At 59.1% G+C, this 27,853-nt stretch overlaps 1 protein-coding gene across 4 annotated transcripts; it reads left to right on the plus strand.

The window, feature by feature from the left end:
• The first annotated feature begins 448 nt into the window (after window positions 1–448).
• Window positions 449–27,536, plus strand: FLNC (filamin C). 4 transcript variants are annotated; one of them, XM_041727805.1, is made up of 48 exons: window positions 450–1,091; window positions 5,464–5,712; window positions 7,244–7,341; window positions 7,491–7,641; window positions 7,740–7,858; window positions 8,040–8,117; window positions 8,312–8,474; window positions 8,637–8,837; window positions 9,907–10,044; window positions 10,409–10,535; window positions 10,689–10,825; window positions 11,003–11,196; window positions 11,293–11,406; window positions 12,030–12,173; window positions 12,393–12,516; window positions 12,664–12,824; window positions 13,028–13,118; window positions 13,208–13,377; window positions 13,592–13,709; window positions 13,800–14,062; window positions 14,446–15,043; window positions 15,719–15,892; window positions 16,006–16,168; window positions 16,446–16,606; window positions 17,270–17,437; window positions 17,528–17,651; window positions 18,159–18,315; window positions 18,391–18,580; window positions 18,767–18,790; window positions 18,903–19,150; window positions 19,568–19,648; window positions 19,956–20,055; window positions 20,294–20,434; window positions 20,707–20,835; window positions 20,928–21,101; window positions 21,730–21,891; window positions 22,004–22,207; window positions 22,649–22,801; window positions 22,886–23,008; window positions 23,089–23,331; window positions 23,494–23,763; window positions 23,865–24,002; window positions 24,257–24,372; window positions 24,956–25,088; window positions 25,181–25,357; window positions 25,509–25,727; window positions 26,314–26,523; window positions 26,621–27,536. In XM_041727805.1, the coding sequence occupies exons 1-48, from the start codon at window positions 737–739 to the stop codon at window positions 26,806–26,808; spliced, it is 8,163 nt and encodes a 2,720-aa protein (XP_041583739.1). In that variant the 5' UTR covers window positions 450–736; the 3' UTR covers window positions 26,809–27,536. The 4 variants fall into 4 exon arrangements, with proteins under 4 accessions (XP_041583740.1, XP_041583739.1, XP_041583742.1 ...); XM_041727806.1 differs by lacking the exon at window positions 18,767–18,790 and having other exon boundaries at window positions 449–1,091; XM_041727807.1 differs by lacking the exon at window positions 19,568–19,648 and having other exon boundaries at window positions 451–1,091.
• The last annotated feature ends 317 nt before the right edge of the window (window positions 27,537–27,853 follow it).

Here is a 27,853-nt window from a genome sequence, read left to right on the forward strand (position 1 = left end):
TCCCCTGCAGGTGGACAATACCCCGGGGCCAAGAGCCAGAACTCGCAGGCCCTGTCGATGGCCCTAACACCGGTTCATCCAGAAAATTCTGTCAACACTAGTTCAGTGTGTTTGGCCCTTAAGCACTAGCCTCAGTTTCCCCACCTATCTCTCTAGCCCCACAGCGCCTGAAAGGGGTGTGCTGCACCTCCGACTGGCAGCGCTTAGCCTGGGGGTGTCGGGTGCCCTCACCCCTCGCCGTCCTGCGCTGCGAGCCACCTCCCCCAGCGGCGGGGCGGCGGCGCGGGGCGGCGGGGCGGCGGGGCGGGGCGGCGGGGCATCGGGCCGCCTGGGCCGCGGACCCCGCGCGGGCCCGCCCGTCCCGCCGCCCGGCCGTGGGGGAGGGGAGGAAGGAGGCGGGGCCCGCCCGCCGGCGCGCCCCCACCCGCGGGCCGGGCGGCATTCCTGGGAGGCCGGCGCTCTGACGTGGACCCGGGGGCCGCCGCGCGGCGTGGGGGGGGCGCGGCCCCGGGGGCTTCTTAAACCCCCCGCCCCGGCCCGGCCCGCACTTCCCGAGCGCCGCTCCGCCCCGCAGAGGGAGACCGAGAGAGCGCGGCCGAGGAGCCGAGGAGCCCCGCCGAGTCCCGCCAGCCGGGCGCGCTCGAGGAGTTGAGAGCCTTGCAGAGCGGCCGAGCCCCGCGCCCGCGCCCCCAGCCGCCAGCCGCCAGCCGCCAGCCGCCAGCCGCCAGCCGCCAGCATGATGAACAACAGCGGCTACTCGGAGGCCGCGGGCCTCGGCCTGGGCGACGAGGTGGACGACATGCCGTCCACGGAGAAGGACCTGGCGGAGGACGCGCCGTGGAAGAAGATCCAGCAGAACACGTTCACGCGCTGGTGCAACGAGCACCTCAAGTGCGTGGGCAAGCGCCTGACCGACCTGCAGCGCGACCTCAGCGACGGGCTGCGGCTCATCGCGCTGCTCGAGGTGCTCAGCCAGAAGCGCATGTACCGCAAGTTCCACCCGCGCCCCAACTTCCGCCAGATGAAGCTGGAGAACGTGTCCGTGGCCCTCGAGTTCCTCGAGCGCGAGCACATCAAGCTCGTGTCCATCGGTCAGTGCGGGAGGGGGACGCGCCCTGAGAATGGGCGGCCCGGTGGTGGTGGTGGTGGGCGCGGGGAGCTGAGCTAGGGCAGGGGGCGACCCCGGCCCAGGGGGAGGCACAGGGACTTCCCAGCCCTTCGACGCAGGCCACGCGGGCACTGCCTGCACACCGGGCTGTCCTTATAGGGGCATCTGGGGGGTGTCCGGAGGAGTCCAGACCTTACCGTTCTTAAGTCTTCCAGCTCAGCCTTCCCGCACACACTCCCATCAACCCTCCTCTCCTCGTTGTCCCCTTTCTTGCCATGGGGCCATCCCAGCCCGTGCTTGAGAAGAACGGTCAGTGCCCATTACTGATTCCTGGGGGTGTCTACTCCCTAAACAAAGCAAATAGCTTCTTTGCTTCCTAGCACCTCCACCGGAGGAGGAGCCCACTGAAGGCAGGTCCCAGCCACTGCCCATCTGAGGACTGAGAGGTGCAGGGAGAGCTGGTGGCTGGGCAGGCATGGGGCCGGGGGGCCCTCCACAGGCATGTGCTCAGCAGCTGGGTTCAGGCCCCTGGACCAGGGCAGGCAGGGCCCAGCCTCAGAAACCTAAAAAGGCACTGAGCGAGTGCAGGGAACCTTAACCCCTGCCTACCCACCTCCAGCTTCAGCTGGCCTGGGAGGGTGCTCCCCCATGTCCATGCCAGGCCCCAGCCCACCCGCTTGGCCCCCATTGGCTGCAACTAAAGGTCTGGGTTGAGGAGAGGGAGGGGAAGGACTGTAGAAGGGAGGAAGTCATTGAGTGTAACCAGATTTGGAAGGTGTATCAGTGCTGGTGGGGGTGGGGAGGCACTCCAGGCTTGGGAGCTGGGGAGCTAAGGAGCTGGGGGTGGGCTCTGAGTGGCCAGGGGCTGCTCCTCCCCTCCCAGCCCTGCTGTGCTCCCTGCTGGCTAAGGGCCCAGGGAAGACCCCCCAACCCCTGTGATAAGTTCTTAAGAGTCTTGCCATGATTTACAGGAAAGGGCCCCTTGGGGGTGCACTCCAGGGCCCCAGAAGAGGAGTTTCATATGGAGTCAAGTGCCTTTCCCCACCAGGCTACCCCAGAGACTTCTCTAGATAATTGAATGTCTGTCCACCCCCACTGACCCTCAGGGCTTCTCTCGGCCTCCTGAATTAGCAGCTGAAGTCAGTCCGGGGCCCTTTGCCCTGTCCAGTCCTTTCTCTAGGCCTTACCCCTCCTGCCCCAATACTGCCCCCCCACCCCACCCGCTCTGGCCTGGAAATAGCCCTGCCTCCGTGACACAGCAGATGTCTCTGAGCTTTCCAGAAGGACAAGCCTGAGGACAGGGAGTGGGGGAGGGGGCCCTGGTGTTTGTAGTGGGGCTGAAGGCTACATGAGTGTGGTGTGTGTGTGTGTGTGTGTGTTGGGGGGGATCAGATGGTGTGTGTGTGTGGGGGGCAGAGACAAGTCAGTCCTGGGGCTGTCATCCCCCTGCATGCTGGGATTTGACCCACAGGACTGACTGTCCCAGGTGGGGTCTCGAGGGCAGGGCCTGGGGCCTTACCAGAGCTTTATAGGAAACTGCTCAGCCTTCCCCTCCCTTTCCCACTGCAGGGGTGGCCAGCCCCTCTCCGGGCCTCATCCTTCCTGAGCGCACCTCTCCCCTCCCCCATGGTGGTGCCTGGCTCCAGCCCCTTGGCTCAGCTGTAGAGGGGCCGGCTCAGAGTAGAGGGGGAAGAAGCAAAAGATGGTTTGGGGGTGGGAGGGACGCTCCTCGGTTCCCGCTGAGAGGAAGGGGAACTGTTCCCCATTTGGGCCAAGTGGCTCACTCCCGCTGATGAGATAAGCTGTCAGCAATTTGGGGCCAGGCCTGAGGCTGAGGGTGAAGGGGAGGGGGCACCGGCAGCAGGGCTGCTCACCCCAGCCGGGAGATGTCAAGGGATTCTCCACCAGGGCTGGCTGTTCTGCTTCCTCTGGTTCCCTCTGGCCCACCTAGTGGTGGGAAGGGGCTGTCCAGGGGCCTTCTCTGGGCATTGTCTCAGGACTGAAATTGAGCATCTGGGCACCTGGGAGGGAGTCAAAAAGTCTCCCCACTTCCCTTTCTAGGAGTGGGGTGGGAGCTGAGAAGTACACCTGAAAGAGGGGTGCTCAGCCTGGGTTGAAGGAGCCTTGCACCCTTACCCCAACACCCCGACCTGGCCCCCACCCACCCCCCCAGCCCCTCCAAACAAAGAGGCCTAATGAGGCAGCTCTGTGCCGCAGCTGTTCCCCAGTTGCTATTCCTTCTAGAGCCAACAGCTGAGGGAGGGGCTGGAGGGGGTAGCAGCTGTGCCGGCACCTCCCTCGCCCAGGCCCTCTCTCCTCCCCCTTCACTTGAGGCCTGGGGTGGCCTCAAGGACTGGCTCTCAGGATCCTCCCACCCCTTTGGGGGTGTCCCCATGCTGGAGAAGTGGTGGCTCAGGGAATGAGGGAGGAAGCCTGGCTCTGTTGGAGCTCTCTTCTTCTGCCTGGCCTGGGGGTGGGGGTGAGTTCCGAGAGGAAGGTCACTGCTCCAGAGCAGGACTCTGGGCCCCTCTCCTGCCCCAGGCTGCAGTGGACCACTTGCTGTCTGGCCCAGGGCCAGTTACTGGGGAGAAACTTCTCCCTGAAGCAAATATGAATGACACCCCCTCCAACCCCGGCAACCTCAGGGCCTCCCTCCCAGGAATCTGGCTCTAGTTTGCTAGAAGCACTTCTGGGTGTGTGAGCACTGGCTTTGGAGGCTGTCAGGGTGGTGAGAGGCTGCGGGGCACTGGGTGTCAAGGCTGTGTGAAAGTATTGTGGACCGAGTGTTTGAGAGAGCGCACTGAAGCACCGGGAGGCCGGGAGTGTGTCATGGAATCTGAGAGCTGCCAAACCATTGTGCTGCGGTGGAGCCAGGGGGAGAGGGGGCGGGCTGGGGAGCTGCGGGGGAAGGAAGGATGAATCAGTGAAAGGGTGGGGGAGCCAAGGGGGCTAGAGCTGGAGGCCGCAGGGACAGAGAGGCTGAGATTCTCCCTCCTGGGGGCGGGTGGGGGTGGGATGGGGTGGAGGATGCTGGAGTTCCCCAGGTCTTTGGTCTCCTAACTGCTTTCTCCCAAGATCTAGAGAAGGAGGAAAAGATGTGTAAGGGGGGGGGGGTGGCTCCAGCCCCACCCTCTCCTATCTCTCAGGCAACACCAGTAAACAAGGCTGAGTCTCCCTGCCCGCCAAACCTCCTTAAAGTGGTGTTCAGGGAAGCTGATGGATTTCACTCGTGTGCTGTCTTTTATAAATAAGCTGGTTTGCAAAGATCTATACTCCAGGTCACCTTGGGACCTGGATATTTCTTTCTGGCTGTGGAAGGTGAACTAGGCCACCCAAATATTGGGGGACCCGTTCTGGTATTCCTCAAAGGAAGGGATGGGTGCGGTATCTGAGCTTCTGAGACTTGAGTCCACATGGGTGACATTCTTCCTGGCTCATGTGAAATCCCACTGGCCCCAGCATTTGAAAACATGATTTTCAAGCCTTACTCAAGCCTGCACTGTACCCCCTCCCTCCTTCCAGAACTTTGTTCCAAAAGCCTTTTATGGTGTTCAGAGGAAAATTTGGCTGGAACCAGGTTAGTTCTATTCCTCTCCAAATTCAGTTTTTAAAATCTTCACCCATTCAACCAGTGTTTATTGAGACCCCACCAAGTTCTACACTGAGTCTAGAGAAATAAGATAGTGTCTAGTGTGAAAGAAGCCAGACGAAAAGAGTACATACTATACGATTACATTTGTATTACATTTGTATAGAACTCTAGAAAATGCAAACTAATCCATAGTAACCAAGGGCAGACCAGTTGTTGCCTGGAAAGAGGAGATAAGGAGGGGCAGAGAGAGGGGTCACAAAGGGGCGCATGCAAAGAAATTTGGGGAGAGATGGATACATTTATGACATGGTGATGGCTTTTTGGTTGTATACGTGCCGTCAAAGTTTATCCAGTTGTATGCTCTAATATGTGCAGTTTGTTGTATGTCAGGCGTACCTCAATAAAACTTAAAAAAAAAAAAAAAGAAACAAAACAGCGTCTGTCCCCAAGAGGCTCACAATCCCGGAGAATTGCCCAGGTGCTTGTAGCCTGATGGAGGCCCATGCATGCACTGTTGCTCAGGTGAAAGCACCTGTTGTGGAGGCACATTGGGAAGCAACCTCATTTCCAGGGGAGAGACCCAAACAAATGCATTAGTCCTCTGGGTCCGGCATTGTGGGAGGGTGAGAATTTGGTAGGCAGAGAAGGGGGCAGGTTCCAGAATCAGGAGTTCTGATCCCCTGTGCTCTAGCAGCAGCTTCAGGAGCTGAGTTGTTCAGGGCAGCCCCTTTGCTGAGTCCAGCTTGTTCTCTCTGCTCTGCAGACAGCAAGGCCATCGTGGATGGGAACCTGAAGCTGATCCTGGGTCTAATCTGGACGCTGATCCTGCACTACTCTATCTCCATGCCCATGTGGGAGGATGAGGATGATGAGGACGCCCGCAAGCAGACGCCCAAACAGCGTCTGCTCGGCTGGATCCAGAACAAGGTGCCCCAACTGCCCATCACTAACTTCAACCGTGACTGGCAGGACGGCAAGGCTCTGGGCGCCCTGGTGGACAACTGCGCCCCTGGTGAGTGGGCCAGAGGGCTCATCATGGAGCCCTTCGCTGGGGGTGCTGGGGCCTGGGCCCGTCAGAATGCATATCTCAGGGCTGGGGGATCAGGAGCGCCGGTGAGGCTTGCCCCTGCTCCAGCCGAGAATCATCGCTGGCAGCAGGCCCTCTCTGATCTGTGCCAGATCCTGCAGCTGCTGCAAAAGGTTCAGAATTCCTCATTTTACAGACAAGGACACTAGGTCCAGAGAGGGCCAGTGACCTGTCCAAGACCACACAGCTTATTTGTGGCAGAACTGAACTAGAGCCCAAGGCCTCCACTTCCTGCCCCATGAGCTTCCTACTTTGCCACATGGGTACCGTTTCTGCTGAGCTGAAAGAACAGAAATGTGGCAAGAAGGCCAGGAATTAGGTCCTGAGAAGGTTCTTCTTCAGTTTGTGGAGGGGCTGAGGCTGGTGTGGCACTGCCCAGTGGTAGGTGACCCAGCCCTGCCCTCTCTCGCTGTAGCCCCTGGCCTCGTCAGGTGGGGACAGTTCAGGGCGAGGAAACTGAGGCATCGCGCATTAGTGCCCTGTCCCATAGGCAGCTCCCTTTCTGACCATCACCTCCCAAGAAGATCCGTCTTCTAACCCGGATCGGTGGATGAGCTCTGCCCGCTGGCCCCTTGGGAGGATCCTCCCCCAGCCTAGGGTCAGCCGGGGAGCAGGGGGTGGGGAGCCAGGGGGTGGGAGGCGGGGGCACCAGTGCCTGGGAAGCATTCCCAGCTGCTGAGCCATTGCCCACAGCTGGTGAGGCCGCCAGCAGTGAGCTCAGCTGTTCCGGCGGTCATGGATTCCAGCCTTTGAGCCAGCCCCCTCCCAACCAATGAGCATCACCCTTCCTCCAGCTTTGGCCTGGACCAAGTACCCCCTAACCTCTGCACCCCTTGACAGGAGTGATCTGGGGCTGCCTCAGCATTCTTCCCATTAGGAGGGCTGGATTTTGGGTGTCCACAGAGGAGAACCCATTCTCTCAAAACATGCCCTTAAGTGCCTCAGTTTCCCCAAGTGGTCAGTGAGGAAGGAGAGGGTGTCTCATGCCCTAAGGCTGATGTGGGAAGTGCTTGGAGGTCTAGGACTTGAGTGTGGCTGTGAGGAGACCTTTTGGGGGACAGGCCAGAGGCTTATGCAGGATGGGGCCTCTCACCTCCTCTGTGCACCCCCAAGGCAGCAGGAACGAGGCAGGAGGGACGGGATGGGGGTGTCCTCACAGGGTCTGCACTGGGGCCCAGGCAGGCAGGAGGCTGACAGGCAGGGCTGGTGCCAGGCTGCGTCAGCCAGGGCAGAAAGACCTCATTGTTGGTGCTAGGGAGGGCTGCTGTGCCTCTTAACAGCGATGGGCATCCCAGCCAATGCGCCCTAACGTAAGTGGTCAGGAGGCACCTGGCTGCTCGGGTCCTCAAGCAGGGCATGTGAATTCACAGCCTGCGAGGCTGTCGGACAAGGAAATGCTCTGCCTTTGGACTGGCTACACCCCCCAAGTCACCATCTCCATTTACCATCTTTCCAGGCCTCTGCCCTGACTGGGAGGCCTGGGACCCCAACCAGCCTGTGGAGAACGCCCGGGAGGCCATGCAGCAGGCGGACGACTGGCTCGGGGTGCCCCAGGTACACCAGCAAATGGGGTGAGGGCAGAGAAGGGGGGCCAGCGGGCTCAGGAGGGAGGTTGGGTCTATAAGGAGCCCAGCCAGGACGTGGGAGAGAAATAAGGTTGCAAGGTGGCAGGCACCCTGTGACTCCATTCCTTTCTGTGGCAGGTGATTGCCCCTGAGGAGATTGTGGATCCCAACGTGGATGAGCATTCTGTCATGACCTACCTGTCCCAGTTCCCCAAGGCCAAACTCAAGCCTGGTGCCCCTGTTCGCTCTAAGCAGCTGAACCCGAAGAAGGCCATCGCCTACGGGCCTGGTATGTGTTGAGGGCCTGGGATTGGATGGACCCTGTGCAGCTGGGTACGTCCTTGGATGGGTCCCATAAATACCCTGGCTCTGCCTTCTGTCCTTCAGGCATTGAGCCCCATGGCAACACGGTGCTGCAGCCTGCCCACTTCACTGTTCAGACGGTGGATGCCGGTGTGGGTGAGGTGCTGGTCTACATTGAGGACCCTGAGGGCCACACCGAGGAGGTATGCAGAGCCTTTGGGGACCAGAGGGATTGGCATGGGCTTGCAACCAGAGACCACAGGCTGATAACAGGAATGGCCTGGAGATGGCTGCCAGAACCAGCTGCTATACTGGGTACTGGGGGAGGCATCCCCGTGGGTGTTGCCAGGTGCTGTGACTTCTGATCTTTTCCCTTCCCCATAGGCCAAGGTGGTTCCCAACAATGACAAGAACCGGACCTATGCTGTCTCCTATGTGCCTAAGGTTGCGGGGTTGCACAAGGTATCTCCCTGCAGACCCTCCCCATTCCATTCACATCCTTAACCCTGGTTGAGTGGACCCCTCTTTGCTCACACCCCACCCCATCCCAGCACACCCAGCAGCTCATCTCCCCCCATTCTTGGCTCTGCCCTGCCCCACCACCCCCTCTCAGAATTGCTTTTCCTGAGAAACTAACACTTGTCCCCTGACTCTAGGTGACCGTGCTCTTTGCTGGCCAGAACATCGAACGCAGCCCCTATGAGGTGAACGTGGGCATGGCCCTGGGGGATGCCAACAAGGTGTCGGCCCGTGGCCCTGGCCTGGAGCCCATGGGCAATGTGGCCAACAAACCCACCTACTTTGACATCTACACTGCGGGTAAGGGTGGGCCCCAGGGGGATGTCAGGCAGGCAGCCCATAATTGCATGGGGTGATGCGGATGGGGGCCTGGGGCAGAGAGGTGGGCAGTCCCAGAGAAGGGGATCCCGAGCAGCTGTGTGTGTCCAGAGCCCAAGTACTCACAGCCTTTGTGCCTGGCAGGGGCTGGGACTGGTGATGTTGCCGTGGTGATCGTGGACCCGCAGGGCCGGAGGGACACAGTGGAGGTGGCCCTGGAAGACAAGGGTGACAACACATTCCGATGCACGTACAGGCCTGTGATGGAGGGGCCCCACACGGTGCATGTGGCCTTTGCTGGTGCCCCCATCACCCGCAGTCCTTTCCCCGTCCATGTGGCAGAAGGTAAAGGTCCTTTGTCCCCCACAGTCACCCTCACTGAGGCTGGGACACAGAATTGCCACCACATTCTGGGTCTGAGGGTTTATGGGAAATGAAGGACCCGATCCAGGGAGTCAGCTGAAGCTTTAAAATAGAATAGTCGTGGTGAGGATGTGGGTAGCTCTGGACAGATCTCATCCCGATCATCTCTCCACACATTACTCCCAGGGAGGGTCAGGAGACCATAGGAAAGCATATGAGACAGGTGCCACCTTGGAAGGATTGCAGGGGCACATGTGATGACACCCATAGCCCAGGCCCTCAGGTGGTGACTCCTCCTTCCAGTTTTCTCTCTGCCACTCAGAACCTTTGCCATCACTCGCCCATTCCCTGCCCATTATCCACCAGGCCAAGAAAGTGGTGCCAAGTTAGTGCTGTCTGGCGGAGGCGGCCAGCATGTCCATGGCTAACTGGCCTCACCTGTGCTATGTGGCCGGGCCCAGGTTCCATGGTAGGCCAGGAGTACATGTCCTTGCCTAGTCTGTGGTGCCCCACTGGGTTCTCTGCTGAGATCACCATTCTTTGGCCTGTGTTTAGAAACCAGGTCTGGGTTCATTGCCAGTGGTAGCATTCCATGGCAGGCTGATTTCCCTGCCTTGCCTGTGGCTGGCTTCATGTTGAGTATCTCTTGTTCTGAGGCCATGTTAGTGTTTCGTGGCATAATTTAGTCCTAAAGCCACTATGGTGGGTCTGCCTGAGAAGGCCCAGGTGGCTCTAGGTGGGTGCCTTGGGGTGGTCTGGGGCCCTCCCCTATCTCTCTCTGCCCCACTCTCTGCCAGGCTCTGCTGTATCTTTGTCCCAGGCATCACGGACTCTGAGAAGCCCAGCGAGAAGGGTTGTTAGTGGTTCGCTGTCCAGCTTGGCTCTCAGAGGCCCTGGTTGTGTCAGAGGCCCCAGGGAGTACAGGGGGAAGATGCATGAGGGCAGAGCCCTGTGCTTGTGAGGGTCAGGAAGACTATGCCCAGGGAGGTGGGCGATGAGTGGTGAGGAGCCTGAGACAGAGCCTCGGTAATCTTCTCTCTCCAACCCCCAGCCTGTAACCCCAATGCCTGCCGTGCCTCTGGGCGGGGCCTGCAGCCCAAGGGTGTGCGTGTGAAAGAGGTGGCTGACTTCAAGGTGTTCACGAAGGGTGCCGGCAGCGGAGAGCTCAAGGTCACAGTCAAGGGGCCAAGTGAGTGACAGGGCCTGGGTCTGGGGAATGGGAGAGCAGGGAGGAAGTATGGCCAGTGGGTCTGGCTCCCTCAGGGCAATGACAGCCAGTACCATGCCCCCCTGGAGAGGCTCCAGAGAGACCCATTATCTCTTCTCTTGCCTCAGTTTCCCAACTGCAAGCTGGGAATGATCCTCTTCACCCTACGTGCAACCCCAGGTGTCAAGCACAGGGATGACATGTGATCCTTGCCTGATCTCAGTCCTGCCCACTGGTAGTGCTGCCTTCAGGCTGAACCTGGGTTCCGAGGGCTCCTTGAGGGATGGAGGAACTGTTACTCCCAAACTGTTGATCACACCCCCTTCTCCACCCCTCATCTCCTCAGAGGGCACAGAGGAGCCAGTAAAGGTGCGAGAGGCTGGAGATGGTGTGTTCGAGTGTGAGTACTACCCTGTGGTGCCTGGGAAGTACGTGGTGACCATCACATGGGGCGGCTATGCTATCCCCCGCAGGTAAGCACCGGGCACACTCTATGCCTTCCTGTCTGGGACCCTCACAGGGTGGGAGGAGGGAGGTTGGGCTGCCTGGAACTGTGAGGGAAGAGAGGAGGGCTACTCCCAGCAGAGGTACTTCCTGGCGTTGACACCAGATCCCTCTTTGCCTAGCCCCTTTGAGGTACAGGTGAGCCCAGAGGCAGGAACACAGAAGGTACGGGCCTGGGGTCCTGGCCTGAAAACTGGCCAGGTGGGCAAGTCAGCCGACTTTGTGGTAGAGGCCATTGGCACGGAGGTGGGGACACTGGGTAAGTGGCTGGGTAGTAGCAGCTAGGAATGCTGGAGAGTGGTGTGATGGAGGGACCTGGGAAATGACTGGGGACGGGGTGGGAATGCTGGGTAGTATCAGGAGTGGGACATAGGGGATCTGCCTGAGTGTCCGAGCTGCCTATTGTGCCCTCTGATCTTCTGTACCTTGCACACAGGCTTCTCCATTGAGGGGCCCTCGCAGGCCAAGATTGAGTGTGATGACAAGGGGGATGGCTCCTGCGATGTGAGGTACTGGCCCACAGAGCCCGGGGAGTATGCTGTGCATGTCATCTGTGATGATGAGGACATCCGAGACTCCCCCTTCATTGCCCACATCCAGCCAGCTGCACCCGACTGCTTTCCAGACAAGGTGGGTCCCAGCGCCTGCACAAGGGCCCAGAATTGGGGGAGAGGGCCCTCCCTCCTCCAGGCCCTGACCTAGCTCTCTGCTCCTCCCGCTACACAGGTGAAGGCCTTTGGGCCCGGCCTGGAGCCCACAGGCTGCATCGTGGACAAGCCTGCGGAGTTCACCATTGATGCCCGTGCCGCTGGCAAGGGAGACCTGAATCTGTACGCCCAGGTGGGGTACTTACTGCCCAGTCCTGCTGCCCCCATCACCTGGGGCAGGAGCCCTGGGAGGTGGGGGCAGGTGAGAGGCAGAGGAAATTGTAGCATGGCAGGACTGACTCTCATGGATCCAGGAGAACTATGGGAAACAAAATTTTGTGTTTTCTGATGAATTCATAAGAGCATATTTTACCAAAAGTGTATTTTGTTGTACTAATAATTTTGAATTGAAAGATTATTTGATTATCTTTCAAGCCAGTGATAGACTTGGCTTCCCAAATCAGTTTCTCAAACTGGTAGCCACTAACCTCTAGAAGTTAATGAATGTATTCTTGGGTCCAAGAGGATAATTTTTCTTTAAAATGTTCACTATTCAATTTTAGAAACAGTGACTTAGTGCAACCTCTCCCCCACTAACACATTTCAGATGCTTAACTGGGAGGCCAGACCACACAGATGGCCTAGAGCCAGATCTCTAGGCTCCCAGGGCGGGCCCTGACCACCAGAGCACGTGGGGCTGAGCTCCCTTGGCCTGAGGTCAGAGGCGGTGGGTAAGGAGGGCATGGAGGCCAGCAGAGGGCACCAGTGCTCTGAGGAGGCCTGAGCACTCTAAGATTCGCTTGGTGATGCCCACAGGACGCTGATGGCTGCCCTGTCAACATCATGGTCATTCCCAACGGTGATGGCACCTTCCGCTGCTCCTACGTGCCCACCAAGCCCATTAAACACACCATCATCATTTCCTGGGGAGGTGTCAACGTGCCCAAGAGCCCCTTCCGGGTATGTACTCCTGTCTTGCTCCCTGCCGCTGGGGTCCCAGAGGGAGGGTGGAACCCTGCACAGGAGTTGTTGGTTGTCCCTGGGCCCTTGTCACCTGCTCCCCACCTCACTGCCCACATGGAGGCTAAGATCGGTACCACTAAGGCTGGGCTGGTAGTGCTGAGGAAAGCGGCCTTGTGGGAGGAGCACTGTGCTGAGCATTGACCCCTTTCCCTGCAGGTAAATGTGGGAGAAGGCAGCCACCCTGAGCGGGTGAAGGTGTATGGCCCAGGCGTGGAGAAGACGGGCCTCAAGGCCAACGAGCCTACCTACTTCACCGTGGACTGCAGTGAGGCTGGGCAAGGTGCGCCCAGCTGTGGCAGGGGTGGGGGCATGGGCCTGGGCTCCAGGGGCTCCTGCTCTGGCTCCACCCTGTTTCTGGACAGAGTTCTAGTTAAGTGGGTGAGGCTGTTGAGACCCCACTCACGGTTTTGTGCCTGCCTCCCTTCAGGTGATGTGAGTATCGGTATCAAGTGCGCCCCTGGCGTAGTGGGCCCTGCGGAAGCTGACATCGACTTTGACATCATCAAGAATGACAATGACACCTTCACAGTCAAGTACACACCCCCGGGAGCGGGCCGCTACACCATCATGGTGCTGTTTGCCAACCAGGTACCCCACCCTTGGCCTGTGGCAGTCTGGTAGCCTATACCCTCCATGTCTAAGCCAGCAGCTTGATATGATGTCATTTGGGGACAGTTTTGCAGCCATCGATCGAGCACTTCTGTGTGCAGGCAGCATGCTTCAGAAAAAACAAAGGGGACTCTTTCAGAAGCTGGCTTTGCCTATCCTCACCAGGTCTTTTTCCCATCCAGGAGATCCCTGCCAGTCCCTTCCATATTAAGGTGGACCCATCCCATGATGCCAGCAAGGTCAAGGCTGAGGGCCCTGGGCTGAACAGAACAGGTAGGTGTCTGGGCAGGCGCGGGGCTGGGCTGGAGGTGGGGCTGGGTGTCCCCCAGGCCCTCACCTGCCATCTTGATTGGGCTCCCCAGGTGTGGAAGTTGGGAAGCCCACTCACTTCACAGTACTGACCAAGGGAGCCGGCAAGGCCAAGTTGGATGTGCACTTTGCTGGGGCTGCCAAGGGTGAAGCTGTGCGGGACTTTGAAATCATTGACAACCATGACTACTCCTACACTGTCAAGTACACAGCGGTCCAGCAGGTGTGTCCCCCCACCCCACTTCACCATTCCTGGCTGACAGGGTCCTGAATTTCCATTCTCCAGTCTCCTAGGGCCACTTCTGAGTGTTGGACCCTTTCCTGCCACCCCTCCTCTCTGGCTGTGCACCTCTGGGCCTCAGGTCCATGTTGGCCAAGGGCGTGTTGCCAGGCTATGTCTAACCCACCTAGTTTTGACCTCCTCTTATACCCAACAGGGCAACATGGCTGTGACAGTGACCTATGGTGGGGACCCTGTCCCCAAGAGCCCCTTTGTAGTGAATGTGGCACCCCCATTGGACCTCAGCAAAGTCAAAGTTCAAGGCTTGAACAGCAGTAAGTGGGACAGGAGCTGCCTTGGGAGGTGACCGGTATTGTGGGATGGGCTGGAGTCTCTGTTCATTGTGTCCCTTGCCCTCTCCGCAGAGGTGGCTGTGGGGCAAGAACAGGCGTTCTCTGTGAACACACGTGGGGCTGGCGGTCAGGGCCAGCTGGATGTGCGGATGACCTCACCCTCTCGCCGACCCATCCCTTGCAAGGTGGAGCCTGGGGGTGGAGCTGAAACCCAGGCTGTGCGCTACATGCCCCCTGAGGAGGGGCCCTACAAGGTGGACATCACCTACGATGGTCACCCAGTGCCTGGCAGCCCCTTTGCTGTGGAAGGTGTCCTGCCCCCTGACCCCTCCAAGGTGAAGAGATGGCAGCTGGAGGGAGCTGGGGTATGGGGGTTTACGGGGAAGATGGAGGAATCACAGGGGCAGAGGCTAGAAGACCCATGCACCTGGAGTGAGTGCAGCCAAGGACCCAATGCCAAGTGATTCCCCCATCCCAGGGCCTGCCTTTGAGACAGCTTAGTTATTAAGAGTGTGGTATTTGACTGCACTGGGCTTGCATTCCAGGTTCACTAACTGGGACAAATGATTTGATCTGTCTGTCCCCACTTCCTCATCTGGAATTGTTATAAGGACTCAGTCTGTAATAGCTGCTACATTTAAAGGTGCTTAGCTGGGTAGGGAGCCATGAAGACCAACCATGGGATATCAGGAACCCATATACTTGCTCCTCTTCCTAGGTCTGTGCTTATGGCCCTGGTCTCAAGGGTGGACTGGTAGGCAGCCCAGCACCGTTCTCCATTGACACCAAGGGGGCAGGCACCGGCGGCCTGGGGCTGACTGTAGAGGGCCCCTGCGAAGCCAAGATTGAGTGCCAGGACAATGGTGATGGCTCATGTGCTGTCAGCTACCTACCCACGGAGCCGGGCGAGTACACCATCAACATCCTATTTGCCGAAGCCCACATCCCAGGCTCACCCTTCAAGGCCACCATCCGGCCTGTGTTTGACCCAAGCAAGGTGCGGGCCAGTGGGCCTGGCCTGGAGCGTGGCAAGGCTGGCGAGGCAGCCACCTTCACTGTGGACTGCTCGGAGGCGGGTGAGGCTGAGCTGACCATTGAGATCCTGTCGGATGCCGGCGTCAAGGCTGAGGTGCTGATCCACAACAACGCGGACGGCACCTACCACATCACCTACAGCCCAGCCTTTCCTGGCACCTATACCATTACCATCAAGTATGGCGGGCACCCTGTCCCCAAATTCCCCACCCGCGTCCACGTGCAGCCTGCTGTTGACACCAGTGGAATCAAGGTCTCGGGGCCCGGGGTGGAGCCTCATGGTGAGTGAGAGGAAGGAGCCAGTCAGGGAGCCATGGGCATCAGCAGGAGGGAGGGAAGCAGGGCTGAAGACTTAGGGAGGGCCAGGGCTGGGTGAAAATAGGGCTTGGAGGGCAGCCTGGAGTTCTTAGGGCTCAGATACCCCAGAGAAGGAACCAAGAGCCAGAGGCTGGGCATGGAGCTTTGCCTCTCTGCTCCTATAGCAAACCTGTGCCTGCCTGTGTGCATCTTTCTGAGGAGAGCCTAGCTTTCTTGGATCATGTCCCTGACCTGAAAAACCCACACTGTGGAGAGTATAGAGGGAAAGTTTTGGAATAGAGGGTTAGGAGACCGTTCAGCTCAGTTCAGTAAATATGAGTGGCCACCTGCTGGGGGCCAGCCACCGGCTAGGCGCGGGGGTGAAAGATATAGGAGAGAGAAGACCCAGACTCACCCTTGAGACTGTGGGACATCTGATGTGAACAGAGTGTCACAGGGTGGTGATGGGAACAAATCAGGGGCTGTGGGAGATGGGCCACAGGGGAGAGTGCACAGGGGTGCAGAGGGTGGCTGGGCTCAGGCGGGGAGGTAGCTGGCGGATAGGAGGGACAGCCTGGGAGTTAGGGAGGGTGGAGATGTGAGCAACTATGTGAGAGCTGCCCCTGACCCACATTGACTGTGCCTCTCTTGGGACCCAGGTGTCCTGCGTGAGGTGACCACAGAGTTCACTGTGGATGCAAGATCCCTAACAGCCACTGGTGGGAACCATGTGACAGCGCGTGTACTCAACCCCTCGGGTGCTAAGACGGACACCTATGTGACGGACAATGGTGATGGCACCTACCGAGTGCAGTACACCGCCTATGAAGAGGGTGAGAGCATGGGCTGAGGGGGGAACGGTGGGGCTCCCATCACTGCTTGTTCAGTGCAGCCGGGGCACTGGCGCTGTGCACACCCTGACTTGCTGTGTGTGGCCGGCTTCCAGGCGTGCATCTGGTGGAGGTGCTGTATGACGATGTAGCTGTGCCCAAGAGCCCCTTCAGAGTGGGCGTGACGGAGGGCTGTGACCCCACCCGAGTGCGGGCCTTCGGGCCAGGCTTGGAGAGTGGCTTAGTCAACAAGGCCAACCACTTCACTGTGGAGACCAGGTATCCTCCCCCTTTCCTAATCTGCCCCCTGAGGCATGGCCATCCTGACCCAGCCATGTGCCCTTCTCCTTTGTCCTTCTGTGTGAGCCTCATCACATCCCCTCAAGGGTGACCTAGGAGCAAACCTCCTGCAGTGCTTCACGTCAACCCCTGTAGCTCCTCCCTCCTCAGCTGGCCCCCTGGTGGCCTGCCCTCCTTCCTCTACCCACCCCAGTCAGCCACTTTTCCCTCTCCCTGATTGTCACTAGCAGAGCTGACAAAGGGTGTCACCTTGCAGGGGAGCTGGCACTGGAGGCCTCGGCCTAGCCATCGAGGGCCCCTCGGAAGCCAAGATGTCCTGCAAAGACAATAAGGATGGCAGCTGTACCGTGGAGTACATCCCCTTCACCCCTGGAGACTATGACGTCAACATCACCTTCGGGGGGCGGCCCATCCCAGGTGTGCATGGAGGGCAGGCCATCAGGGGAGGCAGCAGTGAGGCTGCGGGTGGGGTGGTGAGGTGGTGGGGTGGTGCGGGTGTTGAGGGCGAGAGAAGCAGGGCGATGCTTGCTGTGGACGAGATGGCCCCTCCAGTTCACACCCACAAGTCCAGAGCTGGTGTCCTGGCCCCTCACCTGAAGCACAAGACTTCAGGGGTCCAGTCGCTCAGACCCAGTCCAGGCCCCTGTTGCTGGCTCAGCGAGGTCGCCTCTCACATCCTCTTGCTCTGTCTGCACCCTCTCCTGCTCCCCTGCAGGGCTGAGCTGCTGGCACATGTTCTGTCTTCCATGATTGCAGAGCTTGGGCATGTTGAAATTGGACTTTTTTGACCTTTTCTAATTTCACACCATCAAAAGTGGATCATATTTTTAAAATTCATTTCGAGCATTTTATTTAGGAAGGAATTCTTCCAGGCCCGTGGCCCTACACGAGGTTTGCCCTGTCGCTGTCTGCAGCCAAGTTTGTTTATTCCTGTTTACATTTTCTTAGCAAGGTCTTAAGCATTTGCACATGTTGGTCTGGCCTCCCTGAGGCATTTCAGAGACCTCCTTCTAGCTGCCTCCTCAGTGTCCAAGATCTTCCCAGGCAGGTGGGCTGGGGCTGACGTCCTCCTCCTTGCAGGGAGCCCCTTCCGGGTGCCGGTGAAGGACGTGGTGGACCCTGGGAAGGTGAAGTGCTCAGGGCCAGGGCTGGGGGCCGGTGTCCGGGCCCGGGTACCCCAGACCTTCACAGTGGACTGCAGCCAAGCTGGCCGGGCCCCACTGCAAGTGGCCGTGCTGGGCCCCACAGGTACAGAATGTCCAGGTGGGGGTGGGGGGAGGAGAGCCGGTAGGATGGAGCATCAGGAGGCTCTCTGCTGACCTTGCCTACCTTGCCCAGGTGTGGCCGAGCCCGTGGAGGTGCTTGACAATGGAGGTGGCACCCACACCGTCCACTACACTCCAGCCACGGATGGGCCCTACACGGTAGCTGTCAAGTATGCTGACCAGGAGGTGCCACGTAGGTGAGAACTACTTTTGGACTCCCACACACTGAGCTTGAGTTCTGGGGCCCTGCTATGGGGGGTGTACCTGCAGGCCATTGCCAGGGTCCTGGGGGTGCCCCTCCCATCTGCCTTGGCCTCACCTGTCTCAATCTCAGCCCCCCAGTCTGCTCTTCCTTGGGGCTCCCTGCCTGTCACCCCAGAGAGGCGCACAGCCGCAGGGGCTCTCCTTGGGTCAGGCTTTCCTGCCACATAGCCACAAAATTAGTGCCTTGGGGAAAAGCAGGTGGTGGGAGAAGGAAGCTTTTCACACCCTCCTCTTTAAACTGACCACAGCATCTTCCGGGGAACGCAGAAATGCTCTGGGTCCATCATGAGCGGGTAACTCGACAGGTTACCCTCCCACAGAACTTGGGATGTGGGCTCTTCCCTCCTTTCTGCCCTGCAGAATCCTCCCTCCTGCTTCTGTCTGTGGGGAGCACTCCCCCTGGACCCACAGCCAACTGTCCATCCTTTCTGCCCCTCAAGCCCCTTCAAGATCAAGGTGCTTCCTGCCCACGATGCCAGCAAGGTGCGGGCCAGTGGCCCTGGCCTCAATGCCTCTGGCATCCCTGCCAGCCTGCCTGTGGAGTTCACCATTGATGCCCGGGATGCTGGCGAGGGTTTGCTCACCGTCCAGATCCTGGTGAGTCTGTGTGTAGCTCACCTCCCTGGTCAGGGTTTGGGCACAGGCAGGCCCTGACCTCTGCTTCCATCCCAGGATCCTGAGGGAAAGCCCAAGAAGGCCAACATCCGAGACAACGGGGATGGCACGTACACCGTGTCCTACCTGCCAGACATGAGTGGCCGGTACACCATCACCATCAAGTATGGTGGCGACGAGATCCCCTACTCACCCTTCCGCATCCATGCCCTGCCCACTGGGGATGCCAGCAAGTGTCTTGTCACAGGTGGGTGCCCACCCCCCGCCTTGTCCTCTGCTCCTGCTCACCATGGAGCACCCCTCATAGCTCTTTCAGGTCCCTGGCCCAGTCCTTAGGGGACTGCTGGTCAGAGAGCCCACCTCATCTGCCCCCATCCCCCACCCCCTCTTCCTCCCCATGGCTGTGTGGCCTCACACTCTTCTCTGTTTCCAGTGTCCATTGGAGGCCATGGCCTGGGTGAGTGCCCTTTCTCTTTTTGCCATGGGCTGAGGTGGTAGGGGCAGCTGGGAATGGAGAGGGACTGGGCACAGCCCTCATAGACCCTCAACCTGGCTCTTCTGGGTGGCAGGTGCCTGCCTGGGACCCCGCATCCAGATTGGGGAGGAGACCGTGATCACAGTAGATGCCAAGGCAGCAGGCAAGGGGAAGGTGACATGCACGGTATCCACGCCGGATGGGGCAGAGCTCGACGTGGACGTGGTTGAGAACCACGATGGTACCTTTGACATCTACTACACAGCACCCGAGCCCGGCAAGTACGTCATCACCATCCGCTTTGGAGGCGAGCACATCCCCAACAGCCCCTTCCATGTGCTGGTAAGTTCCAAGGCCTGGGGCAGTGGCTGAGGAGACGGGCCTTGTTAGCAGCAGCAAGAAATCCCAGAACCCATCCCCATGTCTGATGAATTGTGGGCCGAGTGTTCTGGAGTCAAGCCTTTGGTTCCCCATGGCCCTCCAACTTGGGAGTTGAGCACAGCCCCTGTCTCTGGTCCCTCCAGTGGTCGGTCAGAACTCTCCTCACTGACCCTCAGGCCCACAGTCCCTATACATCCCCTCAAGGTGGCCCCGCAGGACGATGAAGCCCTCCAGAGGATAAAGCTCATGAAATAGCCATCCTGCCCCAGGGGTAGCCCAATTGCAGGTCCCTGGGCCATTCTCAGAGTCAGCTCCTGGTCTCTTGGCGGGTGTGGACTGGCCTGCCACAACCCATGCTTTCCGTGCCTTGCCTCCCAGGCGTGTGACCCCATGCCCCACGTGGAGGAGCCTGCTGACGTGCTGCAGCTGCCCCGGCCCAGCACCTACCCCACACACTGGGTACTGCTGCCTCCCACCTGGGCCACGCCTTGCCCTCCCCCTGCTCCTTCACTTCTTCCTTCTAGTCCTCTGTGGCCAGGGCTGGGGCATGGTTTGGGGGGGCCATCTTGGGGAGCAAGCGGGTGTCAGTCTGGGCAGATGGGCCTCCAAGCTGAGCACCTCTTCTCTTGCGGTTGACACACTTCTCCTGCCACTCTGGCTTCACCATTAACCATCTTGTTCTTTCCTCACTTTCTCGGACTTCAGTTGTGACTCAGGCTAGGCTCCCCAGGCCTTCCCTGGCCGACCGTTCCTTTCCCCTACACAGGCCACAGAGGAGCCAGTGGTGCCTGCAGAGCCAATGGAATCCATGCTGAGGCCCTTCAACCTGGTCATCCCCTTCACTGTGCAGAAAGGGGAACTCACGGGTACTGTCCTGCGCTGCCTGGGAAGGGGTCACCTTCTTTCAGGCCCAGAGGGGAAGGGAGTTACCCAGGGTCACATAACCAAGCTGGACAGGGCTGGAACTCAGACTCGAGGCTCCTACATCCCAGTGCAGGCTTCATCTTGCTGCTCCGGGCTGTCTCCTGGTGCCTCAGGGCAGCAAGAAAGGGGTGGGCATGGTGGGAAAAAACAGGGTCCCCTAATAACCATGCTACCTGGCAGGGGAGGTACGGATGCCCTCTGGGAAAACGGCCCGGCCCAACATCACCGACAATAAGGACGGCACCATCACGGTGAGATATGCACCCACAGAGAAAGGCCTACACCAGATGGGGATCAAGTATGACGGCAACCACATCCCTGGTAAGTTGGGGCCGGGCTGGGCTTGGGCTGGGCTGAGAGGAACCCACGGTGACTTCATCCTTGCCTGCCTTCTTTCAACAAATGTCCCTCGAGCACCTGCTCTTTGCAGATGCCACGCCAGCCCTTGAGGAGGCTGCTACCTCAGTAGGAGGCAGACTTCCATCAGGCCCCATGGCAGACAGAGAAAGTCAGGGAGTCACATGGGAGACAGGTGGGCTCAGGTAGCTCCTGTCCTCACTACCAGCACGGCACCTTCTCTCGGTTGCTTTCAGGAAGTCCCCTGCAGTTCTACGTGGACGCCATCAACAGCCGCCATGTCAGTGCCTATGGGCCAGGCCTGAGCCATGGCATGGTCAACAAGCCGGCAACCTTCACCATTGTCACCAAGGATGCTGGGGAAGGTGAGTGCTGGGGAGGCAGAGGGCTGGGGTAGAAGGCCAGGTGCAGGGCTGAGGGCAGGAACATCTGAGCTCAGCCCCACCTCCCTGTACAGGGGGTCTGTCCCTGGCTGTGGAGGGCCCATCCAAGGCTGAGATCACCTGCAAGGACAACAAGGACGGCACCTGCACCGTGTCCTACCTGCCCACTGCGCCCGGAGACTATAGCATCATCGTGCGCTTTGATGACAAGCACATCCCAGGGAGCCCCTTCACAGCCAAGATCACAGGTGGGGCAGGGGTGGGCACACAGGCCTACTACAGGCCAAGCCCCAGCACGTGCTGGATGTGCAAGCCCAGCACGTTTGATTGACCCAGGGCGTTATACTAGGGGCCCCTCTGGGTGAAAGAGGTCTGTTTGGACAAATAGAGGGAACACTCCATTGTCAATAGCAGATGAGGAGTATCCAACCACCCCACATGCTTTCAAATACATCATCTCATTTAGTATTGAAATAACTTGTGAAGTTAGGGTATAATCTCTTTTGATAGATCAGTAGGCCCAGAGAGGCTAAGCAACTAGGTCAGAGCCACATGGAAGGCAACAGTCTACATCGTCCAGTCCAGCCTAGTGTTTCAGTGTCATGAAACCACGACTTGCAATTAAAATATATGGATTAGGGATTTAACCCATTCTGGCCTGAGGCATCCATGGGGCAGCCAGGGTCCTGGACCCACCAGTAATCTTTGGTGGCTAACACATGAATGAAGACTGTGCTGTCCTGGGCCTTGGGCCTCTGCCCTTTGAGTGGTCCCATCTGTTGAGTCCAGTGGGGTCTGCTAGGAGGTTTCCTGAGCCAAGAGGACATGGCCTGTCTGGAGTCCTCACAGTCTGACATGTCAAATTCCCCTACCCAGGTGATGACTCAATGCGCACATCACAGCTGAACGTGGGCACCTCCACGGATGTGTCACTGAAGATCACCGAGAGTGACCTGAGCCTGCTGACCGCCAGCATCCGTGCCCCCTCCGGCAATGAGGAGCCCTGCCTGTTAAAGCGCCTGCCCAACCGGCACATTGGTGAGCATGGGGCTGTGGGGAGGGACCTCAGGAGGAGGAAGGCATGACAGGAGTCAGGAAGCAGTGCTCTGCCAGGCGCAGGACACCGTGCCTGACCACCCCCTCTCCACAGGCATCTCCTTCACCCCCAAGGAGGTTGGGGAGCACGTGGTGAGCGTGCGCAAGAGTGGCAAGCACGTCACCAACAGCCCCTTCAAGATCTTGGTGGGGCCATCTGAGATCGGGGACGCCAGCAAGGTGCGGGTCTGGGGCAAAGGCCTGTCCGAGGGACACACCTTCCAGGTGGCGGAGTTCATCGTGGACACTCGCAATGCAGGTACTTCTCGCCCCAGGGACCCCTTGTTTCAGCTGGAGCTTCTAACAAGGACTTGAACTTTCCTGCCCAGGGCCCCCTTAGTCACATCCGTCCTCCCTGGACTTCCTGGCCCCCATCTCTATTGGGATTCACATTCCGGGGTCCATTTGGGGGGCTATGCACTTCTCTCAAATGTAAGAGAAAGCTCAGCTGTCCTGAGTTTCTGACTCACCTTCCCTCCCTGGGGGAGGAGGCCTCCTAGGCTCCAGTGAATTTTCTACACTGCCCCATCCCTGGCCCTCTGGTTCAGCGCCTGGCCCACTCCTCCTCCTCCTGCAGAGCCAGCTTTCATTACTCGTTATTATACACGACGGCCACCTGTTCCAGACAGAGCCTGTAGTGTGGGCAAGGGAGAGCAGAGTGGCAGGGCCTGAGGGAGATGGGTCCTTGGTTTCCTGCCAGGTTATGGAGGCTTGGGGCTGAGTATTGAAGGCCCCAGCAAAGTGGACATCAACTGTGAGGACATGGAAGATGGTACATGTAAAGTCACTTATTGCCCCACGGAGCCTGGCACCTACATCATCAACATCAAATTTGCTGACAAGCACGTGCCTGGTAAGCTGTGGGCCACGGCTGGGCAGGGAGAGGCTGTGAGGCCAGTGGTCTGAGCTGCCCTATCGCCCCCCTCCTCTCTTCCAGGAAGCCCATTCACTGTGAAGGTTACCGGCGAAGGCCGCATGAAGGAAAGCATCACCCGGCGCAGACAGGCACCTTCCATTGCCACCATCGGCAGCACTTGTGACCTCAACCTCAAGATCCCAGGTGTGACTCGGAAGAGCTGAGGCGGGGCTCTGGGGAGGGCATGGGCCTCTGACTCACCTCTGCTGCTCTGTGTCTCCTAGGGAACTGGTTCCAGATGGTGTCTGCCCAGGAGCGCCTGACGCGCACCTTCACGCGTAGCAGCCACACGTACACCCGCACAGAGCGCACGGAGATCAGCAAGACGCGGGGTGGGGAGACCAAGCGCGAGGTGCGGGTGGAGGAGTCCACCCAGGTGGGTGGAGATCCCTTCCCTGCTGTCTTCGGAGACTTCCTGGGCCGGGAGCGCCTGGGCTCCTTCGGCAGCATCACCCGGCAGCAGGAGGGTAAGCATGGCTGCACCGGGCCTTCTGGTCCCTGGGACGGTGGGGAGGGCATGGGCAGCAGGTGTTCTGGGTGGAGGAAGAAGCTTTACTGAGGAGGGAGGGAACGTCCAAGGCTGGGAGCAGCCCCAGTTTCACCTTGGCAGTAATCCACACTCCCTACAGGTGAAGCCAGTTCTCAGGACATGACTGCACAGGTGACCAGCCCATCGGGCAAGATGGAAGCCGCAGAGATCGTTGAGGGAGAAGACAGCGCATACAGTGTGCGTTTCGTGCCCCAGGAGATGGGGCCCCATACAGTCACTGTCAAATACCGTGGTCAGCATGTGCCTGGCAGCCCCTTTCAGTTTACTGTGGGGCCACTGGGTGAAGGTGGTGCCCACAAAGTGAGGGCTGGTGGCACAGGACTGGAACGAGGTGTGGCCGGCGTGCCAGGTGAGGGGCAGGGGCCGGGCAGGGGAGCGGTGGCAGCAGGGCAGCCGGCAGGGTGGCAGTGGTGCTAAAGAGCTGCCTCTGCCCTGCTTCCCTGTCCCCAGCCGAGTTCAGCATTTGGACTCGAGAAGCAGGTGCCGGGGGCCTGTCCATTGCTGTGGAGGGACCCAGCAAGGCGGAGATTGCTTTTGAAGACCGAAAAGATGGCTCCTGTGGCGTCTCCTATGTTGTCCAAGAACCAGGTGAGTGGTCCATGCTGGAGGCAGAGGCTGTGCCTGCCTGACCCTTCAGACTGGCATTCTGGCCAGAGCACAGATGAGTCCCTGCTCTTTCTCTGCCCCATCTCCCTCTACCCCCACACCCTCTGGGGATGGGAGTCTCTCTCCAGACCTGAGCCCTGGACCCAAGGTGCCTATCCTGGGATGAGGTGGGTGGGTGATTCCACCCCCACCACCTGCCATCCAGGGGCCTGTGCCAACCAGCCTTCCTTCCCCAGGTGACTATGAGGTCTCCATCAAGTTCAATGACGAGCACATACCAGACAGCCCCTTTGTGGTGCCTGTGGCCTCCCTCTCAGATGATGCTCGCCGCCTCACCGTCACCAGCCTGCAGGTATGTGCCCAGCGGTAGGGTCCCTCTGCCATCCTAAGAGATGGGCAGGAGTCGAAGGCAGGTCAACATGTCCAGGAGCTTAGCAGTGACCTCAGTAAGGACAGTCAGCAGAAATCTCCCTCCCTCCCAGTATCTGTACAGCAGGGGATGCCATGTCTCACCTCCAGGATCATCACACACTCCTGCTTCTCCTAGTCCTTCCCATTGACCCACCTTCTCTGGGGAGCACCCCCAGGCCAGTCTAGGTTACATTTTCCTTCCTTGTCTGGGCCTCTGGGCCATACAGCACTGGCCTCCTCTATCGTGTGAACCTTACCTCCTCAGCCAGGACAGGGTACAGCATCTTCTCCCCCACAGTGCCCAGCACAGCCAGGTGGGCCCACCTCCTGGCAGGTGGATGCCAAGGCCAGAGGCCCAGCCCCTGCCTCCCAGCTCCCACAGCCTTGTTGACTACCTCCCTGAGCTGGGCGAGGCTGGGGCTGGGAGCCTCAGGCTGGGCGGGCAGCGAGAGCAGTGTTGGGCTGCGGAGAGTGGTGCTCCAGACCCTGCCCAGGAGTCTGAGCGCCCTCTGTGGCCCCTGCAGGAGACAGGGCTCAAGGTGAACCAACCAGCCTCCTTCGCGGTGCAGCTGAATGGTGCTCGGGGCGTGATCGACGCTAAAGTACACACGCCCTCGGGTGCAGTGGAGGAGTGCTACGTCTCTGAGCTGGACAGCGGTGAGCTGCCCTAGCCTTGCCCACCCTGTGCGGCCCTTCTGGAGTGGGGAGGGGAAGGGCAAAGCCTCACTCACCAACCCTCTGCCCCACAGACAAGCACACCATCCGCTTCATCCCCCATGAGAACGGCGTCCACTCTATTGATGTCAAGTTCAACGGTGCCCACATCCCCGGAAGTCCCTTCAAGATCCGTGTTGGGGAACAGAGCCAGGCAGGGGACCCAGGCTTGGTGTCAGCTTATGGTCCTGGGCTTGAGGGAGGCACCACTGGTGAGTGCCTGGGGCTGGGGAAGAGGGCTGGCTATTGGGGTGCTTGGCCTCTGGTCCTGCACTGCCCTGTCCCGGGGCACTGAGTCCCTGCAGGGTCTGCTCTGGGCCCCAAGCCCTTCCTGCCTACAGCCTTGCTGCCTCTGGCCCCCAGGTGTATCATCAGAGTTCATTGTCAACACCCTGAATGCGGGCTCAGGGGCCCTGTCTGTCACCATCGACGGCCCCTCCAAGGTGCAGCTAGACTGTCGGGAGTGTCCTGAGGGCCACGTGGTCACTTATACTCCCATGGCCCCTGGCAACTACCTCATTGCCATCAAGTATGGTGGCCCCCAGCACATCGTGGGCAGCCCCTTCAAGGCCAAGGTCACAGGTGAGTGCCCTGGTTGGGTGCATCCTTCCAGCCCAGCCTGGATGAGTCCAGTGGCCATTCACATTGGGCCATGTTCTAACCCAGGAACCACGGGCAACTAACCAGGAATAAGGTCACCTGACCTCACACAGCACACCATTCTGTGATGTCATGGAGAATCATGTTTGAAATCCATCCCTTGATTACTCTTTTCCCTGCAGTGGCTCCCAAGCTTTAGCTTAAGTTTCTGCCCTCCTGGCTTCCTGTGTTTCTGGCTTCCTAGAAGACAAAACTCAGTACATATTTAGCGAGCTTTCCTTTTCAAAGCACTGAAGGATTAGTTGGATATGTGTTGTTTTCAAAGCAAGACTCTTACCCTATGACTTGGGTTCCCAGACCAAGCCAGGGTGAGGGCTGGAGCCATCAGAGGCCCAGGACCTCGGGATGAGCTGGACCTGGTACACATCGTGGGGCTTGTTGGGAACTCTGGAAGCCACAGCGTGGGAAGGGATGTGGCCCACGGGGGCTGTCAGTGCTGGCTGAGGGTCTGCTGCCAGGGGACGTAGGCCTCTCACACAACTCGTGGTTACCCCACTCTGTCCCTCAGGTCCCCGGCTGTCTGGAGGCCATAGCCTTCACGAAACATCCACGGTTCTGGTGGAGACTGTGACCAAGTCATCCTCCAGCCGCGGCTCCAGCTACAGCTCCATCCCTAAGTTCTCCTCAGATGCCAGCAAAGTGGTGACACGGGGCCCAGGGCTGTCCCAGGCCTTTGTGGGCCAGAAGAACTCCTTCACTGTGGACTGCAGCAAAGCAGGCATGAGAGGGAGGAAAGGGGTGGTTTTCTCGGGTGTGAGGTACCAAAGGGCTACAGGCCCCCGGTGTGAGCCAGCCCCTTCTGTTTCCTTCTCTAGGCACCAACATGATGATGGTGGGCGTGCATGGGCCCAAGACCCCCTGTGAGGAGGTGTATGTGAAGCACATGGGGAACCGGGTATACAACGTCACCTACACCGTCAAGGAGAAAGGGGACTACATCCTCATTGTCAAGTGGGGCGACGAAAGCGTCCCTGGAAGTCCCTTCAAAGTCAACGTGCCCTGAATCCCAGAAGTGCCTCCCCCAGCCTCGGCCCCCACCTCCAGCCAATGCGCGCGCACACACACACACACACACACACACACACACACACACACCCCTAGATGCACACACGCAGAGTCAGACCATGAACACCTGCCCTGGGGTGTGAAATGAGCGGCAAGGCCTCCCCACCCTGCCATGCCCCCGGGGGATGGAGGGCCTTATCTGTCTCAGGGCAGTGCACCTCCCATCGAATGTGACATGAGGGCAGGCTGGGGGTTGGGAAGGGGTCAGGGAAGCCCTGAGTTTTCTGGTGGGGCTGAGGCCAGTGGGGAAGCACGTGTTTGGGGGTGTCTGCGTGTGTGAGAGAGGTTACCCTCAAGCCGCACTGCCAGCCAGACCACCTTGCTAAGGACTCTGGCCCCTCCGGTGGCCCCAACCCCAGAGTGTGAAGGACTTGGAAAAGAAAGCACAATCGGAGGAGAAAACAGACCCAGAACCAGCAGCAGCGCTGGCACGTGGCCTGGCCCAGAGCGATTTCTATCTGCCCGCCAGGCTTCCTGGAGGACTGCTTTCTCTTTCTCTCTTTTTTTTTTTTTTTTACAGTTGCACAGCTCTGCCCCATGAGGGGCCTTTTTTACACACTGCGAGGCCCAGCTTTCTGGGGGGACTTTTGCACATATCAGGCGGCTCTGCTGGGAGTCGCTTACGTGGAACACTCCAAATAAAGTGTGGCCTGTCGCAGAGGCTTAGCTCTTCTTGTTCTCGTGCTTTCTCTGGGTGGCCAGTACCTATTTGGCGGGGTCTGGGATTATGGCAGGATACCTGAAGGAACCATTGCCAGGGGCCTCGGGGATTAGTTCTCAGACTCCTAGACAGCTGGGGAGAGCTGGGGGGGAGAGGGAGGTGAACAGTGTTCTGGAAGACTGTCCTAGACTACTGGGAGGCCAGCTTCCCTGCAGCCTGGTCTCAAAGACGTTCCATAAATTAGGTCCTTCAAAAAGGAACTGTTCCTCACCCAGCAAGCACCCCATGCAAAGCCCGGAGCCTTCACTCCAGCTGAGTCCAG

The sequence above is a fragment of the Vulpes lagopus genome, chromosome 13 (genome assembly GCF_018345385.1).
Source record: "Vulpes lagopus strain Blue_001 chromosome 13, ASM1834538v1, whole genome shotgun sequence".
Taxonomy (NCBI): Eukaryota; Metazoa; Chordata; class Mammalia; order Carnivora; family Canidae; genus Vulpes; species Vulpes lagopus.

Bases quoted from the DNA above. Each gene is read 5' to 3' on its own strand.
- FLNC (XM_041727805.1), top strand. From the start codon at position 737: ATGATGAACAACAGCGGCTACTCGGAGGCCGCGGGCCTCGGCCTGGGC. The intron at 12,174-12,392 runs GTATGTACTCCT...CTTTCCCTGCAG, and splicing joins TGCCCAAGAGCCCCTTCCGG to GTAAATGTGGGAGAAGGCAG. The intron at 22,802-22,885 runs GTAAGCTGTGGG...CCTCTCTTCCAG, and splicing joins TGCTGACAAGCACGTGCCTG to GAAGCCCATTCACTGTGAAG.